The sequence below is a fragment of the Zingiber officinale genome, chromosome 11A (genome assembly GCF_018446385.1).
Source record: "Zingiber officinale cultivar Zhangliang chromosome 11A, Zo_v1.1, whole genome shotgun sequence".
NCBI lineage: Eukaryota > Viridiplantae > Streptophyta > Magnoliopsida > Zingiberales > Zingiberaceae > Zingiber > Zingiber officinale.
Genome location: NC_056006.1, coordinates 77,132,753 through 77,150,356, shown reverse-complemented (window position 1 = coordinate 77,150,356; position 17,604 = coordinate 77,132,753). Strand labels below are relative to the sequence as shown.

The 17,604-nt window shown below is 36.5% G+C and overlaps 1 protein-coding gene across 2 annotated transcripts; it reads right to left on the bottom strand.

The window, feature by feature from the left end:
• Positions 1–3,050: 3,050 nt before the first annotated feature.
• LOC122031091 (transcription factor LHW-like) lies at positions 3,051–17,299 on the bottom strand. 2 transcript variants are annotated; one of them, XM_042590159.1, is made up of 10 exons: positions 16,871–17,294; positions 16,369–16,563; positions 16,187–16,259; positions 15,331–15,372; positions 15,157–15,216; positions 4,628–6,352; positions 4,418–4,519; positions 3,913–4,053; positions 3,701–3,826; positions 3,051–3,621 (listed from the first exon to the last, which is right to left on the bottom strand). In XM_042590159.1, the coding sequence occupies exons 1-10, from the start codon at positions 16,966–16,968 to the stop codon at positions 3,466–3,468; spliced, it is 2,718 nt and encodes a 905-aa protein (XP_042446093.1). In that variant the 5' UTR covers positions 16,969–17,294; the 3' UTR covers positions 3,051–3,465. The 2 variants fall into 2 exon arrangements, 1 of the variants encoding a protein (XP_042446093.1); XR_006125732.1 differs by lacking the exons at positions 3,051–3,621; positions 3,701–3,826 and having other exon boundaries at positions 4,008–4,053; positions 4,418–4,514; positions 16,871–17,299.
• Positions 17,300–17,604: the final 305 nt, after the last annotated feature.

The window sequence follows — 17,604 nt, the reverse complement described above, 5'->3', positions numbered from 1 at the left end:
TTTATCAAGTGGTTTCCTCATTTGATTTTAGAGAAACCCCCGTTGATCAATATATGTATATCAAGTTCTATGGGAGTAAGTTCATGATACTTGTTCTGTATGTGGACGATATTTTACTAGTAAGCAATAATAAGAGCTTGTTACATGAAACAAGTCATTTCTATCCGATAATTTTGAAATAAAGGATCTTCATGAAGCATCTTTTGTATTAGGCATATAGATTTATCATAATTGTCCAAGGGATATCAAAAAGGTACTTAATCGATACGGCATGCAATAGTGACACCTCTGTGTCTAAAGGTGAAATGTTTAGTTTGCAATAATGTCCACAGCTTGAACTTGAGATTCAAGAGATACAGAAGTTTCCTTATGGAGCCGCAGTAGGAAGTCTCATATATGCATAAGTTTGTACACTTCTGAATATTGCATACATACTTGGTATGTTAGGTAGATATTTGAGTTACCTGGACCAACACATTGGAAGGGCGACAAGAGAGTTATGAGGTATTTACGGAGAACAAAGGACTATATGCTCAAGTATCAAAGATCTGGTCATCGGAGGTCATTGGATATTCATATGCAAACTTTGCAAGATACTTAGACAGTAAGAGGCACCCACCTCAGGTTATGCCTTCATGCTGACAAAAGAGGTTATCTCTTGGAAAAGCATCAAAACATATACTTATAGTCATTTCTACGATGGAGACAGAGTTTATAGCTTGCTACGAAGCATTAAATCACGGGATATGGTTGCAAAACTTCATCATAGCGTTACAAATCGTCGATGGTGTTGATAGGCCATTGAAGATCAACTGTGATAATAAAGTCTCAAAATTGTATTCAAAGAACAACACAACTCGTCGAAGTCTAAACACAGCGACATTAAATTTCTAACAGTCAAAGAAAGAGTTTAGAGTGGTCAAATGTAAATAGAGCACATTAGTATAAACTTTATGATTGCAGATCCACTCACCAAAGGCTTGCAACCCATGCAAGGTGTTTCATGTCCATGTTGCACATATAGGGGTGCTTCTATTGGGTGAAGTACATGTTTAGTGGGAATCTGTATTTATGTTTGTCATATTGCTCCTCTATATATGCATTGAACATTTTGTTTATTTTTCACATACAATTTCTTATTTGTTGCAATAGTAATGGATTTTAATTATCACTCTGAAATAAGGATATCATAATTTACTAATACAGTTTAGCATTTGGTATCGTAAATATGATATGGACTCTAGTTTGATTCATAAAGAATAGGTCATGGTTTACAACTGCAATTTAGCTTAAGATATTTGTAAACATGACATAGACGCTTTGGGTCATTAGGAGGATCGGTTGAGAATGTGCATGTGAAAATTACTTTTCATGCAATTTTCATGCTACACATCAACATCCGATCTATTTCATTAATGAAGTTTGTATTATGATTATTATGAGACTTGTTACAGTTATAATAGCTATGAGTCTTTTAGTAATTGCTAATGGAATTAATGGACTAGATTGTTTAAGGGGATATTTTTACTCATAAAGATTGACATCATTACATAAAACTAAGGAATATATTGCATGGTATATTATCTTCACATGAAACTCAAGTAAAAGATTGTTAAATATTTATATATCCAATAATCCGTTAGTAGGCTTACCGTGAATTTATAACCCACTATTTTGTCACTTAAGTGCAAACTCGTTAAAGTGATCTAATTGATACGTTATTAGGTTTGCTTTTGGATGTAGATATTATATGCGTAAACCTGTCACCCGTTATCATTAATAGGTTGATAATGAATAGTAGGCATTAAGCTATATATAGGGTGTGATCTCCACAAGGTTAGGAATCGAGAGATTATTCCTTGCTTCCCATTCGGTGAGGATATACGGCGTCAAAGTCCCAACCCCCATGGAAAATCATGTTTCAACTTCAGAATTTGGGGATAACACAAAGACAATGTTTCTGAATTCAAGTATAATTTAATTACAGCATAAGATTTTTCGCATCTCGTTATAATTAATCTAGTTTTTCCATGTCTATAATGTCTATATGAAAAAGATCCTGCTAGAATTTTTTGTTGGTATAATTCAATTTGATATGACGTTTAGTGTATTGACGAGAAGACTAAGGATACATGTAAGAATGCTTATGTGTTGGATTTCAGATACACACAAGGAGCAAGTTTACTATACTAGTTTCGCATATCTATGACGTTGCAGGCAAGTCAATAATATTTGGAAAAAAAAAGGGAAGCCATTTTTCCCTTTTAAAATTTTGATTATTTGCATCTCGGGTTCGTGTAATTTAGCGTCGATGGCATGCCCCGTAGTTTTCTCAAAACTGGACAATGACAATGCCTGCAGAAAAATCAATGAGTGTAATAATTCAGAAGGAAAGTAGTGAGCAAGAAGTTTGAACAGGCATGGAATCGTAGCAAGTGCAGTTTCCATGAACATAAGACCTGTTTACAAGTCAAGGTCAATACAAGAAGTGTGAGATGGATCTACAGGGAGATCATGGCATTGGTCGCTTGTGGACTTGGAGGGTTCTGTATGGCTGATATCATTTGCATCCATTCAAAAGTTGCCCCTGAATTCCAAGCTCCAAGACCGTGGGCCATGGTGAAGCGGACTGTGTTTGTCGGGCAGTTCTTGGTTTGGTCCACCGTGCTTCTTTAATTTAATTTGAAAACCACCTTGATTGACACTGGCTGCTATGGTTGATTCATGGAAAGGAATTGATAGGGACAGCAAGAGCACGATGGTAGAATAGTGGTTACATCATTTAATTTCAGGAACTTAACATTGGACGAGAAACCACTAGTATTTTTGGATACAAATTTTTAGATTTATCCAATAGGTGAATTATAGAACCTCCTAAACTAACCTAGATACCTGAATTATCAAAAATAAAAAATTAATTAAAAAAAAAACTATTCATGTGTCTAGCTCTGCCAGAAAAATTCGATCCAATGTTAAGCTCCTGATTTTATAATGACAGATTGCCAATTTGCCGTTAAACCATACATCCATAAATTTTTATACGTTGCTAGTAAAACAAACAAATTGTAATCTATCAAAGTTCATTCAAAAATACCTCCAATTTGTACAGACGCAAACAGTAGCGAGAGGCATTGCACGAGGTAGCAGATTCAAAAATCTTGAAATTGGAAATACAATTACGCTGAGCAAACCTCGTAACAATGACAGCTCACAAAGGCTTTATAGCTAACACCAAATTGAAGGTAAGCAAATTCTGAGCAATTGAAACAGTAGGTTCTGGCCGCTTTTGCTGTTGGAGATGCAGGCACGCACAAGTAGGTGTTGTCGATGAAGTAGACAAAAGAATGTCTAATCTTGTCACTAATGTTGGATTCGGAGAGATAGTCATGGTGGCAGAAGCCAACCCTGCCTCCTAACTTTTTTCAATTAGAACAATGGTTCTAAGAGACCACTCACTGAAGATCATCAAATGACTCTTGCAGGCACAGAGGTTTGTTGGAAAATGCCGTGAGCCATGTTGATGTTACCAGCAGTATGCAGTGTCATGTTTCTTCCAGCTGATGATTCTAACAATTGCACGAGTGAAAGGAATATCTCCATTCGAGTTACATCCCGGTTTGCCTGCACACGACAATACGAGTATGCCCATGTTTTCACATATCAATAGTGTCGTTTTTAGTGAGAAGAGTGCTGGGAGTACCTCTACAGCAAAACGTGCCCAAACTTTGCTTTTGCGTGCCTCCATCACCCCTTTCAATATGGTCAAACCCAAGCCTCTGATGAAGTCAGCAATCTCCAGAAAAAAACCACGCTCCTTGCAGAGCATCTACAAGGAAATGCATCTTTAAACGTTCTCATCATTGATGATCAATAAACATGGAATTATTTGTACCAAAGCAACGTATGATTTACTTCTACTAGGAGTTGACGAGGAGGGTTTAGATCCTCCACCACAATGGGGCAAATCATTGGTTGAGTTCCTACTTCAAACGCCCATGTTGCACCATCCTCAAAGTTGTCTTTCATAAGTAAACCACCCTCCTCATTGCTGATCTGCATGAGAATGGAATTGTTATTAAACATTCGTATGGTCCAACAATATGATAACAAAGGAAAATCACAAAGATTCATGGCATGCAGCCATGAGCAGAATTGACTGATTTATCAAGAAAGACATGGCATTAAAGTAAACAGTCATATATTAACAATTAAACCCAACAATAAAATTCATTTGTTCCAGAATTTGTCGAAGTTCAGATGCGTTTTCATTCTGAAGAAACTTCAAACTACCATTGCAATTAACTCTATCATGCATTGGAAATACTACTGAGTTACTTAGCTGAAAGAAAAGTTTTATCCGAAACTTTAGAATATATAGACAAGACATAGCAATACAAGTTAGGAGTGAAAGTCCGACCTTGGGTTCTCCAGAAACCTTCAGCTTGTCAGCATGTGTTGTCACACTTTGCAAGAAAAACATGTGTTTGATAGTCTTCTCCAGCAATGCATCAATGCTGCACTATTCACTCACCAACAACAAGAGGCAAAGATATGTTAAGTAGGGCTCTTAAATACAATCAGAATTTGCAAAAGATAAAGATTTAAGCTTCATTTTAAAAACAAGTACCTTTGCCCCATTGGGGACTATTTCTCGAAGTTCCTTGATACGGTCTTGTATCAACTGTCTGTCTTTTGGCCGTGGTCTAGGGCTCTCTCCTGCTCTAGGCCTCTTCCGGTTCAGCTTACCTACTTCTGATACTCTTTTACTATTTGAATCTGATGCACAATCATTCATAGCGCTTTGACAGCTTTCAACCCATGCATTGATTTGAGGCTTATGAACCCCAGATTTCTGAGTGAACTCTCCATCTTTTTCAAAGCTGCATGAAGACTTGCTATAACTTATGCATGAAGGCTCTAATTTTACTACTAGTGGTGAAAAACCTACAGGTTCATCTTTCTTGTGATTAGACAACTGTACTTCACAGTGACTGGGAATTCTAGCATAACGTGAACTACAAGGATCCATGAATGCACTCTGAGAAACATTACTATCCAAACCCTGATTGGAACACGAATTGATCTTTGTAATTACTGCATCCAATAATTGATCACTGTCATCTATGGGAAACAACCCAGAACAAGAGATCTGTTCATTTAAGGAATCATAATTGGGGCAAGCATCCGATTCTTCTGGGAGCATGGTTACATCTGTGCCAAGATCACAAGCATTTGTACTATTCTTATGCACTACCACGTCAGCCAAACTGCCATTTGTCCAATATATCTTGTGATCAGCATCCAACATATGAAACATATCATTTTCTGAAGCAAACAAAGTTTTACTTTTCAATGAAGGCAGAAACCTATACTCTTTCAAATCTTGTGTACACTGAATGATCTCTGTTCTACAAGGGTCATTTTCTACATAATCAACATTTTCATTTATTTGGTCATTCCGGACAGGTTTTGAGTGGCTTATTGCATGTTCTTGGAGAATGCCAGAGAGCATATCAGAGCAAGAAACTTTAGATTCAGAGGAAAAAACAAGAGAAGCTTGAACTGAATCATCATTTTCTTTGATCTCAATATTTGACTGGGTATCATCACCTTCACTTAATAGTAAAGGCTGGTCCTTCCTGGAAACCTCTGATATGCATGTGTTTCTAAATTTGAGTGCTTGTGCTCTTTGGCCTAAATTTGAAGTTGTCTCAATTACAGCAGATGAAGTTGAGGATTTAGTAACTCTGTGTGGATTTGTCATTGAACTAGCATTGACAATATCATATACAACGTTTGTAGATTCATATGCTCCAATAGCCGATGCAAACATAAGCTCTTCTTCCAAGACGTTTAAATTATTAGGCAATAAAAATGGGTTCAAATCAGAGTGTCTGTTTTGACACTGAGATTTTGAATCATCAGGTGGAATCTGTGATGTGGGTTGTATGCCTGCCTTTGGAAATATGTAATCAGCACTTTGCAAAATAAGCTTACCTAAAGGATATGCCCTCTCTGAAGTCAGTTCGGTTGGCACTACTTCAGAATCACTAGAAAGGATTTTCTTATTTAATTGATATGGAATTAGAGAAACAGATTCAGAGAAAGATCTTGGAGTTGGAGAATTGAGTAACTCAGTGTTGCATTGATCAGAAATGACATGTAATTTCTCATCCACATTAAGCCAAGGATTTTGAGAATGAGAACCAAGAGCTAGCCCATATGAACTATATATTTGACAATCTTCCCTCCAACCTTTCTGGATATTACTAGATAGAACATCACTTGAACCATAATCTAGCTTTGCAAACAAACATTTTATGTGCTGAACCAATCCAATGTTTTCCGTAACCTGCAATTAACATATGATAAAATTTGAGTTTTCTCCTAACCGCAAGAATTCTAGGAACGAAATAAGAACTCGGATCGAGAAAATACAAAACATGATCTAGTTATGTCGTAAACATGGCATCACATAAGAAAGCATAATAGACAAGAAACCTAATTGAAGAGGCATGTCCTTGTCCGCCGGCTTGATCCATATGGAAGAAGATGCAACGGAAAGGAAGGTCTTCCAAGGGGCTTCGGGGATGACGGCGCCAAAGAGTTTCTTGTCAATGGAGAACAAAAAAACTAAGTCAAGATTTTTCCTAAACCCTTGGGAACCTCCCCTTTATATAGGAATCTAATCCGTTATCAGTCCATAAATAATAACATATTGGGCTAAAGAGTTCTACACATTGAACTCGCATTCAATAACCCGAAACCCAATAACCTTAAGTTAGATCACTTAACGGGTTTCGGTATCGCAAGTCTTTTAAATGACATATTAGCGCACATCAAGGGATATTAAATTCAACAATCTCCCACTTGGGCTATATGTGATTTTAGACAATACGCGAATGTAACTTTAGTTGATATCATACTTTATGGGTATAAGATACCCCTATAAATAGCATGGTCCATTAACTTCATTGATATAGGACTAAAGAGAACATAGCTACTGTATATGATCGTAACAAGCTCTAACAGTAATCACAATACCAATGTCATTAATGACATAGATCAAGATGCGGATGTGTAAAGTGGAAATTACAAGACATGTGATCAATACATGTCAATTTCTAACTAGTCCTAAGTGACCCAAAAGGATCTGATCATATTTGCAAATACCATATGCTAAACTGCAATAGCAAATAATAATCTAAATCTTATGATTCCTAAATGGAATTATATCATATTTTTCCAACATCAAATGCTAAACAGCAGCAGTAAATCATGATATTGTATTTCAGAGTGTCTAACAAATAAATAAAATTCCATGAATGTTTTGAACTTTAAGTACATACAATAATCAAAACAAAATGCAAATATAGAGCAATAAAATAAATACAGACTTCCACTAGATGAGTTCTTCTTCCATAAGAAGGTCTCTCATATCCACAACATGCGCATGAAACACCTTAGGCACCAAGCCTTTGGTGAGTGAATCGACCAACATGGAATTTGTACCGATGTGCTCTACCATGATCTAACAATTTTGAACTCTTTCTTTAACCGTTATAAACTTGATATCGATGTACTTGGACTTCGATGAACTACAATTATTCTTGGCATAAAGTTCTGCGACTCTATTATCACGGTAGATCCTCAGTAGCCTGTCAATGCCATCAACGATCTACAACGCTGTGATGAAATTCCGCAGCCAAATCCCATAATTATATGTTTCATAGCATGCTATCAACTCTGCTTCCATAGTAGAAGTAACTACGCTCTTCTAAGATATAGCTCCTCTAGCCAGCATGAAAACATAGCCTGAAGTGGACCTCCTGCTATCCAAGCATCTAGTAAAATCGGAGTCTGAATATCCAATCATTTCCAGTGATCTGACCTCCGATACGTGAGCATATGTCCTTTAGTTCTCTGCAAATACTATATCACTCCCTTTACAACTTTCCAGTGCGATGGTCCTGGGTTACTAACACATCTATCTAACATGCTCACTATAAATATTATATCTGGTCGAGTACAAACTTGTGCATACATAAGACTTCCCACTGCTGACGCATATGGGAATTGTTCCATCTCCTTTATTTCAAGTTCAAACCGTGGACACTGCTGCATGCTGAACTTCTCACCTCTTGACACAGGTGTATCACCAAGTATACAATTCTATATATCATACCTTATAAGCACCTTTTCAATATAAACCTGTTGTGAAAGTCCAAAAATCCCTCTTGAACGATCACGATAGATTTGTATGCCTAAAACAAAGGATGTTTCACCAAGATCTTTCATTTCAAAATTACCAGATAGAAATAACTTGATTTCATGCAATAGACCCTTACTATTGCTCGCAAGCAATATATCATCCGCATATAGAAAAAGCATAACAAACTTGCTCCTACTGAACTTGATATATATGCAATGATTAACGAGGTTCTCTTTAAATCCAAATAAGATAACCACTTGATTAAATTTCTAATACCACTAGCAAGACGCCTGTTTTAAACCATAAATGGACTTCTTTAATCTACATACTAGGTGCTTTGAGTCCTTAGACTCAAAGTTCTCTGCACCATATATATATATAGATTCCTTTATGTCTCCATTAAGGAATGCAGTCTTTACGTCCATTTGATATAGCTTCAAATCATAATGAGCTACAAGTATCATGGTTACCCTAAGAGAGTCTTTCGTCGACACAGGTGAGAAAGTCTTCCTGTAATCAATGTCTTCTTTCTGAGTGAATCCCTTGACAACAAGACGAACATTATACTTTTTTATATTGCCCCTTGAGGCTCACTTGGTTTTAAATATCCATTTACAATCAATGGGCTTCTTACCTTTCGGCAATTCAACAAGTTCTCAAACGTCATTGTCTGCCATAAACTTCAACTCTTCTTGCATGGCATTAATCCACCTTTCATGGTTAGAACATTGTTTGACTTCTTAGAAAATATAGGATTATTTCCAACCCTATGTCAAAATCATGTTCTTGGAGATAAACATAATCACGAGAATTCGTGGTTCTCTGTTCCCTTGTGGATCGCCTTAAACGCACTTGTGTTTGAGATGGTTGAGGTACTTGCTCATCAATATAAGATAATACCTCAATTTCAATAGCAGGCTCCTCCAATTGCATTGGAGATGTCATGGGAATATCTTGGTTCATTACGTTCACTAGATGTGTAATACGCATAATGTGCAGTATGGTAACCACACCGCTACTGATCACACTAGTAGTGACCATAGGAGAATTGCTGACACATTCCTCAAAAGATATTTCCCTTACCTTATCACTCCTACTGCCCTCAATGAACTTGGCATTTTCCGTTTCGAAAAAGGATCTATTAGAGCGATTATAAAATTTATACCCTCTTAACTTCTCAGAGTAACCTACAAAATTGCAACTAACCGTTCTTGAGTCCACTTTCCTTTCATTAGGCCTGTAAGGCCTAACTTCAGTTGGATAACCCCAGACATATAAATGCCTAATGCTAGGCTTTCTACCCGTCCACATCTCGAATGGGATTTTAATTACTGTCTTACTAGGTACACTATTGAGTAGGTAAACTACAGTCTTGAGTGTTTCATCCCACAAAGACTCTGGTAGAAGTGTGAAAGTCATCATAATTTTTACCATATCTTTTAGGGTACGATTGACTACACGATTCTAACTGGGAATACTAAGTATGGTATACTGAGGCACAATCTCACACTCAGCAAGGTAATTCGCAAAATGTTTGGACGTTGTTCATCTGATCTATCATATCGACCTGTAATATTTACCTTCACGGTCGGATTGAACGATTTTAATTTTTTTGCTTAATTGAAGTTTAACTTCGGATTTGAAAACTTTAAACATATTCAAAAATTGCGACTTCTCATGAATAAAGTACAAATAGCCAAATCTGGAATAGTTGTCTATGAAACTAATAAAATATATGTATCCATTCCAAGATACCTTAGGGAAAAGTCCACAAATGTCCGTATCTATTAGCTCTAAAACGTTACTACAACGACTAATCCCCTTGTTCCTTTTATTAGTGGTCTTCCCATTAACACACTTTATGCAGACATCAAAGTGTGTCATATCAAGAGAATCGAGAATTCCATGTGACATTAATCTTTCTAGGCGTTGTTTGGATATATGTCCTAAACACCTATGCCATAACATAGAAGAATTCTCGTCGATCAATTTGCGTTTCGTACATATACTATGCATTATTATGTTGTCAATCGTAGGAGTAAAGGTGTTCAATTTATAAAATTTATCAACCAAGAAACCATTGTCAGCCAACACTGAATTAAAGAGAATACTGAAAATTTCATTTCTAAATGAACAAGAATAACCTAATTTGTCCAAAAAGAAATTGAAATTAAATTCCGTCAAAAAATGGTACAGTAAATGCATTTTCTAAATCCGAAAAGATATTGGTTCCTAAACAAAACCTAAAAACACTAATCAACTCGACTTTAGCCTTCTTTCCATTTCCTGTATAAATGTATCTTTCACCATTAAGCGGAAGTCAGCTCCTAAGACAACCCTACATAATGGTACTTATGTGAGTAGTAGCACTAATATCTATCCACCAAGTGTCAGTGGATACAATAGCTAAATTGACTTCCGAACTAACAAAGTTCAGAAGCTTACATTTCTTTACATGTCAGTTGGTGTACTTTAGGCAATCTTTCTTTATATGACATTTCTTCTTATAAAAGAAACAAATGGATTCTTTATCTTACTTCTTGTGTTCCTTATGGTCATTGCCCCCAGTCCCCAGAATCTGCAGTTTGTTTTCCTTTTCCTTTATTATTGATCCTTTTTCGCTTCTTGCTCGCACTTTGAGAACCAGATGTTAAGTGAGCACTCTCAGATGTCTCAATTTTAGTCTCCCCTCCTCTTGCACACATTGAGCAATGAGCTCATTCAATGTCTACTTTTCTTTTTGAGTATTATACGATATTTTAAAAGAAGTGAACCGTATAGGTGAAGACATCAAGACGAAATACACTAACATACCCTCAGACATATCGAGTTTTAGTGCTTTCAGACTTGTCGTTATATTGGACATCTCCATAATGTAATCCTTTATGTTTCCTTTACCACTGTACCACATGGTTACCAACTTCGTAAGAAGTGTGGTAGTCTCGACCTTTTCATTTAAGGTGAATCGGTCTGCCAATTAGTTCAGGAAACTCTTAGCATCTCTTCCCTCTATTATTGAGCTTTTTATTGGTACCGGTATGAAAAATCTTATGATACTCAAACACATGCGACTTAATTTCTCCCACAGTTGAAATTCAGTCTTTATAGTGCTAGCAGTGGTCAGAGGTGCGAGGCGATCATTCCTTAAATGAATAGTCTAAGTCCATACAGCCTAAGACTACGATCACGTATTTTTTCTATTTAGCAAAATTCGAACAGGTTAATATTGGAATGTTATTTATACTAGCAGTTACAGATTACACTGAAATTAAAAAGAAAAATTTATTTAAGCTCATGATTTAATTAAAACCAAGAACATATATAAGTGCAAGTAATAAAACACAAAATTATGCAAATAAAATAAACTAAAATTTTAAATGCATATGAATGGGCTTTTTATGAACTACCAAATACAATATTGTATTTTACTCTGCGAACTAAAATATAATTTATTAGCAGTACTCTCAGATATAACTCAAACTTTAATTGGCAACACAATGTGTCTTCCTTTGGGCCAACTCATTGTGCACATAACATGATACTTTATATGAGTTATATTTTGGTTCATAGCTCACAACAATCTTAATCAGCCGCATAATATGTCTTCCTTTGAACTGACATATTTTGTGCATGATTTGAACCGACATATTTTGTGCATGATTTGAACAAAATAATATTTTTGTTCCATAATTGCTTTGGGCTAATTACTCTTAGCATAGATATACGTCTACCAACACAAAATACATTAAACCTATCTAAGGTGTCTTCCTTTAGACCGACACTAGGGGTGTAATCGAGCCGAGCCGAGCCGAATTCTTGGATGTTTGAGTTTTGCTCGTTTATAATCGAGCCGAGCTCGAGCTTTATTTAACGAATATATTCATGGCTCACGAACTTATTCAAGCTTTTATCGAGCCTAAACGAGCTAAATATAAATTATAAATTTAAATATCCATTAAAAACTAAATTATATATTTTTAAAAAATTATAATATTCTTGTTAAAATTTATAATTTTATTCTAATAAATAAATTTAATATATTTGTCTATGTTTTTCATAAGTAGAGTGTAAAATCTATAAATTTAATATCAAAACTATTATTTTTTTATTTAAAAGTTGATTCATGAGCTTAACGAACATGTTCACGAGCTAACGAGCCGAATATTGTGAAGCTTGAGCTTGATTTGTTTATCTTAACAAGCCTCATTAAACGAGCTCAAACGAGCTTTTATCGAATCGAACTTCGAATAGCTCACGAGCGGCTTGGCTCATTTACACCCCTAACCGACACATTAGTTCAACTTAGTAACACATTGTGTAGATAGACCCAAGAAAACTGTAAGAACTTTACTCAAATATAAATTACTTAATCAGCCTTAACAACACAAAATAGACTTATTAATCGATTAATAGCTTATGGTAATTGATTATCTCAATTGATCTGCAAGCTTACTATATGCAACTACATGATCATATATAGTATAAGTACCCCGGGTTAGTTTTGATGTGATCAACTAAGTCAATTTAGGCTATGCGTTATTAGGGACTTAAGAACGCGAGAAGTTGAGCGGAAGACACAGTGAACGAGAAAGATGGCATGGGGATTGAGTCGACGAGCTCGGTGCATCCTAGGAACGAGAAGCTACGGAAGAGGACGCCAGGGAGCGAGAATGACGCGCGTGGCGCTTCCGACTAGAAGCTGGAGCGGAAGCCTGCTCGAGGAAAAGGAAGATCAGCTAAAGGAAAACACCTTCAATGACTTGAAAGACGCCTTCCATGAACAGTGTCGAAGGCACCTTCCAGCCTATTGAAATCGCCTTCAGATGACCATTGGCCAAAGATAAAGTTTATCTTCGATGATAAAACTTAGCTGACTGAAGGCACCTTGGACTCAATTGAAGGCGCGCCTTCAAGTTTCGGATAGAGTTTTCCAGGGCTATAAAAAGACCCATGGAACTAGAAAATAGACAACTTCTGTATTCAATTCCTAGCTAATACCTGAGCTTTTCAAAAAATGTAAGAGACTTCTCCAACTTTAACAAAGAAGATATTTTTAGTGGAGCTTTACAACTGTCTTGAATTAACAACCACTTAAGTTGTAACCAAGTAAAAATCCTAACCTTATTACTCATTGTCTTTTTAAGTTGTTATTTTTTTTTATGTTAATCGGTTTTGCTTAATTAAATTGTGCATCCTTGCTAAGCAAAAGTAAGAGATTATTTCTAATTATTATTTCAAACTATTCACCAAAATTTGGTCCCCCCCTTCCACCTCTAGCCGACCGTACCAAGACCAATATATAGAACTCTCCCTTAAGAAGCGAAAGCTTCCTTTAAGTTCTATAATTAAATAACAGTATGTAACATTATTTAATCCCTTAATCATTCATGCATTAAAATTATTTAATGGATTTTTTTTCTTCTTCTTTTGCATTGTTTCACGTTGAAACAGTGTTATGTAATTTTTCTTTCTTATGAAACGTTAAAACAATGGCTTTTTTTTGAAACATTGCTTTACGTTGAAACCGTTTTTTTTCATAAAACATTGTTTCACGTTAATAATGGTCGATTACAAAACACCGTTAATCGATTAAAAAATAATCTTAATCGATTCAAACAATCTTAATTGATTAAAAATTGACGCACTCGGGAGTTTAAAGCTGTTAAACGATTGAACTTCAATCATTTCTGTTCAAAATTTTATACTCTGCAATTGATTGCTCAACCAAAGTAATTGATTGAACCATCACAATTTTTCCTAAAATTAGGTTAAACAACGACGACTTTCGCCGTTCTCCATGTTCTTCGCAGAAACACGGAAAACTCGAAAAACAAGTCTATCCTAGTTTTCTCTTACATGATTTTCGACGATCAAAAATTGTATTATATTAGGAAAACTTGATCTAACATACAAACAACAAATTGACGAAAAACTTAAACTTTATTGCTAATGAAAACGACGAAACAGAAACCTGGCTCTAATACCAATTGATAAAACTTGAGTTTTCTCCTAACCGCATGAATTCTAGGAACAAAATAAGAACTCGAATCGAGAAAACACAAAACATAATCTAGTTATGTCGTAAACATGGCATCACATAAGAAAGCATAGTAGACAAGAAACCTGATTGAAGAGTCATATCCTTGTCTTTAGCGTCGTCGGCTTGATCTGTGGAAGAAGATGCAGTAAAAGGGAAGGTCTTCCAAGGGGCTTAGTGGATGACGACGCCGAAAAGTTTCTTGTCAATGGGGAACAAGAAACTATGTCAAGATTTTTCTTAAACTCTTGGGGACCTACCCTTTATATAGGAATCCAATCCGTTATCAGCCCATAGATAATAATGGATTGGGCTAAAGGGTTCTACACATAACACATTGAACCCACATCCAATAACCCGAAACCCAATAACAGCAAGTTAGATCACTTAACGGGTTTCGGTATCGCAAGTCCCTTAAATCACATGCGAGTCAACATTAAGGGATATTAAATTCAACAACATATACAAAGCAAAATAACAGATAACATAAGTATACACTGAAATACCACCTACGCCCACTAGTATAAATCCCCTCTACCAATAACAAGAATAGATGGATGTTTCTGCACAAAAGTAAAAGAAATCTTAAGAAATTACTTTATGATGAAATGTATGTTTCTGCAACATTTTTTATCAACAATGATGTAGGCATCTTGGACTAAATATTAAACGTGCAATAGAAATTTTTTTCAACTATTTTTTAGAAAAATAGTGACCATGTGCAAGTTAATTCTTCCTAGTTTGTTAATGCAACCCCATGTCATTTTATGAAGTGCCTGAAAGCTAACATTTCAGATTTTATTGTGTCAACTATTTGTTTGAAAGTTGAAACAATAAGTAAAAACTAAAGGACAAAACAATGTAAAAAATAGGACATTCAGAAGAAGTATAGTGGAAATAAGAGTACCAATTGAGTAGAACCAAGTTGTATTATGCCATATGGAAGCACAGGGACAATTACAATAGTCTGCCAAACAATAAAGTCATCAGAACTTAAGAATAACAAACAAAAATGTAAAACAAAAACTAAAGCTTTAGAACAAATGAGAAAAATAAGAAACAAAAAAGTTAAATCGCTTACCTGCATGCCTGCTTCTATCTGACAGTTAATCTCAGCAAGGCCCTTGCAGAATGCAGTTAAACCAGTTAGGATGCCAAAAAAAAGAGTATAATGAAGGAGCACTTAGTCAAAATCTTAGAACCTTAGATGTTTTCAAATTTAATCAAAGCTAGATAAAGTAATTCATACGCAAAGGAAGGTGGCGATATAACATGAGAGCTTATTCATGGATCTCTAACTTCCCATCCAATTCATACACTGGCTTGTACAGTGAATAATCCAGTCATAGACATTCTAGCGAACAATGCTAATTGAATTGTTTGCATATGCTGGGAATCAGAGAAATAATATCAAATAAATTGAGTATCTGATTCAAATTTTCAAACGAAATTGATGGACCCTTTATCATTTCAACAGGAGAAGTTCCGGTAGCAATAGCTAGAGCTATCTTAATAGGTCTACATAATTCAACAAAAATTTAAAAATAAAAATAAAAAATCCAATGAGTTTGAACTGTTCTGGATCAGCTACACGGATCTTATCCCACTATTGAACTCTACATATGGCTATATTGTTGCAGATATCAGGATCTTTTGAGTCACTTCTACATCTTCAAAGAAAAACTTAAAAGATAAAAAAGAGCAACAGGACCAGATGGTCATCACTTGTGGGTAGGGTTGGACAAGTGGCTGATAACTTAGCGAACTCAAGTGTCAACCAAATAAGGAGCTATAAAAAGATATTGTGTTTTGGATGCTAAAGCAAGCAAGACAACCCATTTCAAACGACAATGCTCTCACATGTAAAATGTGCATCATGGAGATGATTAGGAGCTATAGATTAGTTCAACTATATGATAAGACATTAAGATATATACCTCAGATTCAGAACTAAATTTGTCTGTGTGGATCCACTTATATTTTCCTGATAGAGCAGCTTGTCCAATTAATCTGAAATAAATTTGATTAATTAAATTTAACAAGGAGTGAGAAGTCGGTGTCGCATACCAAAAAAATCAAAAGAGAAATGTAATATCAAGAATGGCGCATATGCACACACCCATCTCCGACAAGATGGACCTGAGATGCCAAAATCTTGTGAACCAGAGCGTGTGTTCCATCATGCTTCTCACAGCCTAGCTCTAAGCCGTCACTCTTGATACCCACATCTTCTTCCTTACGAAGGAAATTAGAGATCTTGAAGCTTGAGAAATTGGGCTTCTTGTTGCAGTACCCATCTTGCCAGATCAAATGCCTGTAATTTCAGAAAAGGTTCCATGAACAACTGCCTGAACATGTATTTCGGGCTTGAAAGAAATTCAAAAAATCACTGTATGTTGCCATATAAATGTGCCTTCAACAAACAAGCACTTATTCTCCCTGCCTAACCCACCTCTATGTTAGATTCAACTCATCATTAACTAACAGATTAACCTAAGTGGAACCATTTCCATATTTGCCAGGCTCAACAAAGGCAAGCTATGAAGCTAACAAACCCTATCACAGCCAAATCTTATCCGACGAAATATTACAAGTGAAAGCAATTGAGGCATGAATCTTACACTCGACGCTCGAAGACAACCGGCTTCCATATAACAGCGTAGGACCACCCTGACTCAAGGCACAGTCTCTTCAGCCCCTCTTTCAGCGGCATCCCCATGAGGAACCGCACTCTGTTCTGAACCAAAAGAACCAAACTTTGCCGCAGCCGGAAACTACCAAAACGGAGAGATGTCTAAGAAAGATCGAGTTAGGAAGCACAAACGCCAACGCTGCGGAAATACATAGATATTCCCAGCGTGCCTAACTGCCGCGGCAAGAGCCCCGCCCGGCCTGCATGGTCCTCACCCCGCCGCCCCTCTTCCTTCTGTTCCGCGCCGCCTTCCCCTCCTCCTCCTTTGCAGCGGGTCGCCAGCCACCCATCGACGAGCTTGGCCACCAGGGAGGCTTCGCGAGCTCCTCCTCGGAGCGAACGCCTTAAGAACAGAAATAAGGCGTTCCAGAGCCAACTTCTTTAAAATTAAAGCGCAGCCTCTGTCAGTCAATCATTCTCTTCGAGGGCAAAACCGGAAACCCCTCGCAAATTATACTGCCCACTCAGCAACCGATAAATTCAAACAGATACCAAAATTTCACTATTGGAAATTGCTCGACTCGGACCCACTCATTCTCCGCCAATCACAACACGGGTAGCCACAATATTAAGAAACAAACAATGGGCAGACGAGCCCTCATGCGAGCGCTCGTAGGCCTCATCTGTGCTTCATTTCGAGCGGTCGGGCGAAGAGGACAGGTT

Excerpts from the sequence above, each read along its gene's own strand:
- LOC122031091 (XM_042590159.1), bottom strand. The coding sequence starts at position 16,968 with ATGGGGATGCCGCTGAAAGAGGGGCTGAAGAGACTGTGCCTTGAGTCA. Across the intron at positions 15,217-15,330 it reads AGATAGAAGCAGGCATGCAG|ACTATTGTAATTGTCCCTGT; the intron begins GTAAGCGATTTA and ends ATTGTTTGGCAG. Across the intron at positions 3,827-3,912 it reads CTCGTCAACTCCTAGTAGAA|ATGCTCTGCAAGGAGCGTGG; the intron begins GTAAATCATACG and ends ATTTCCTTGTAG.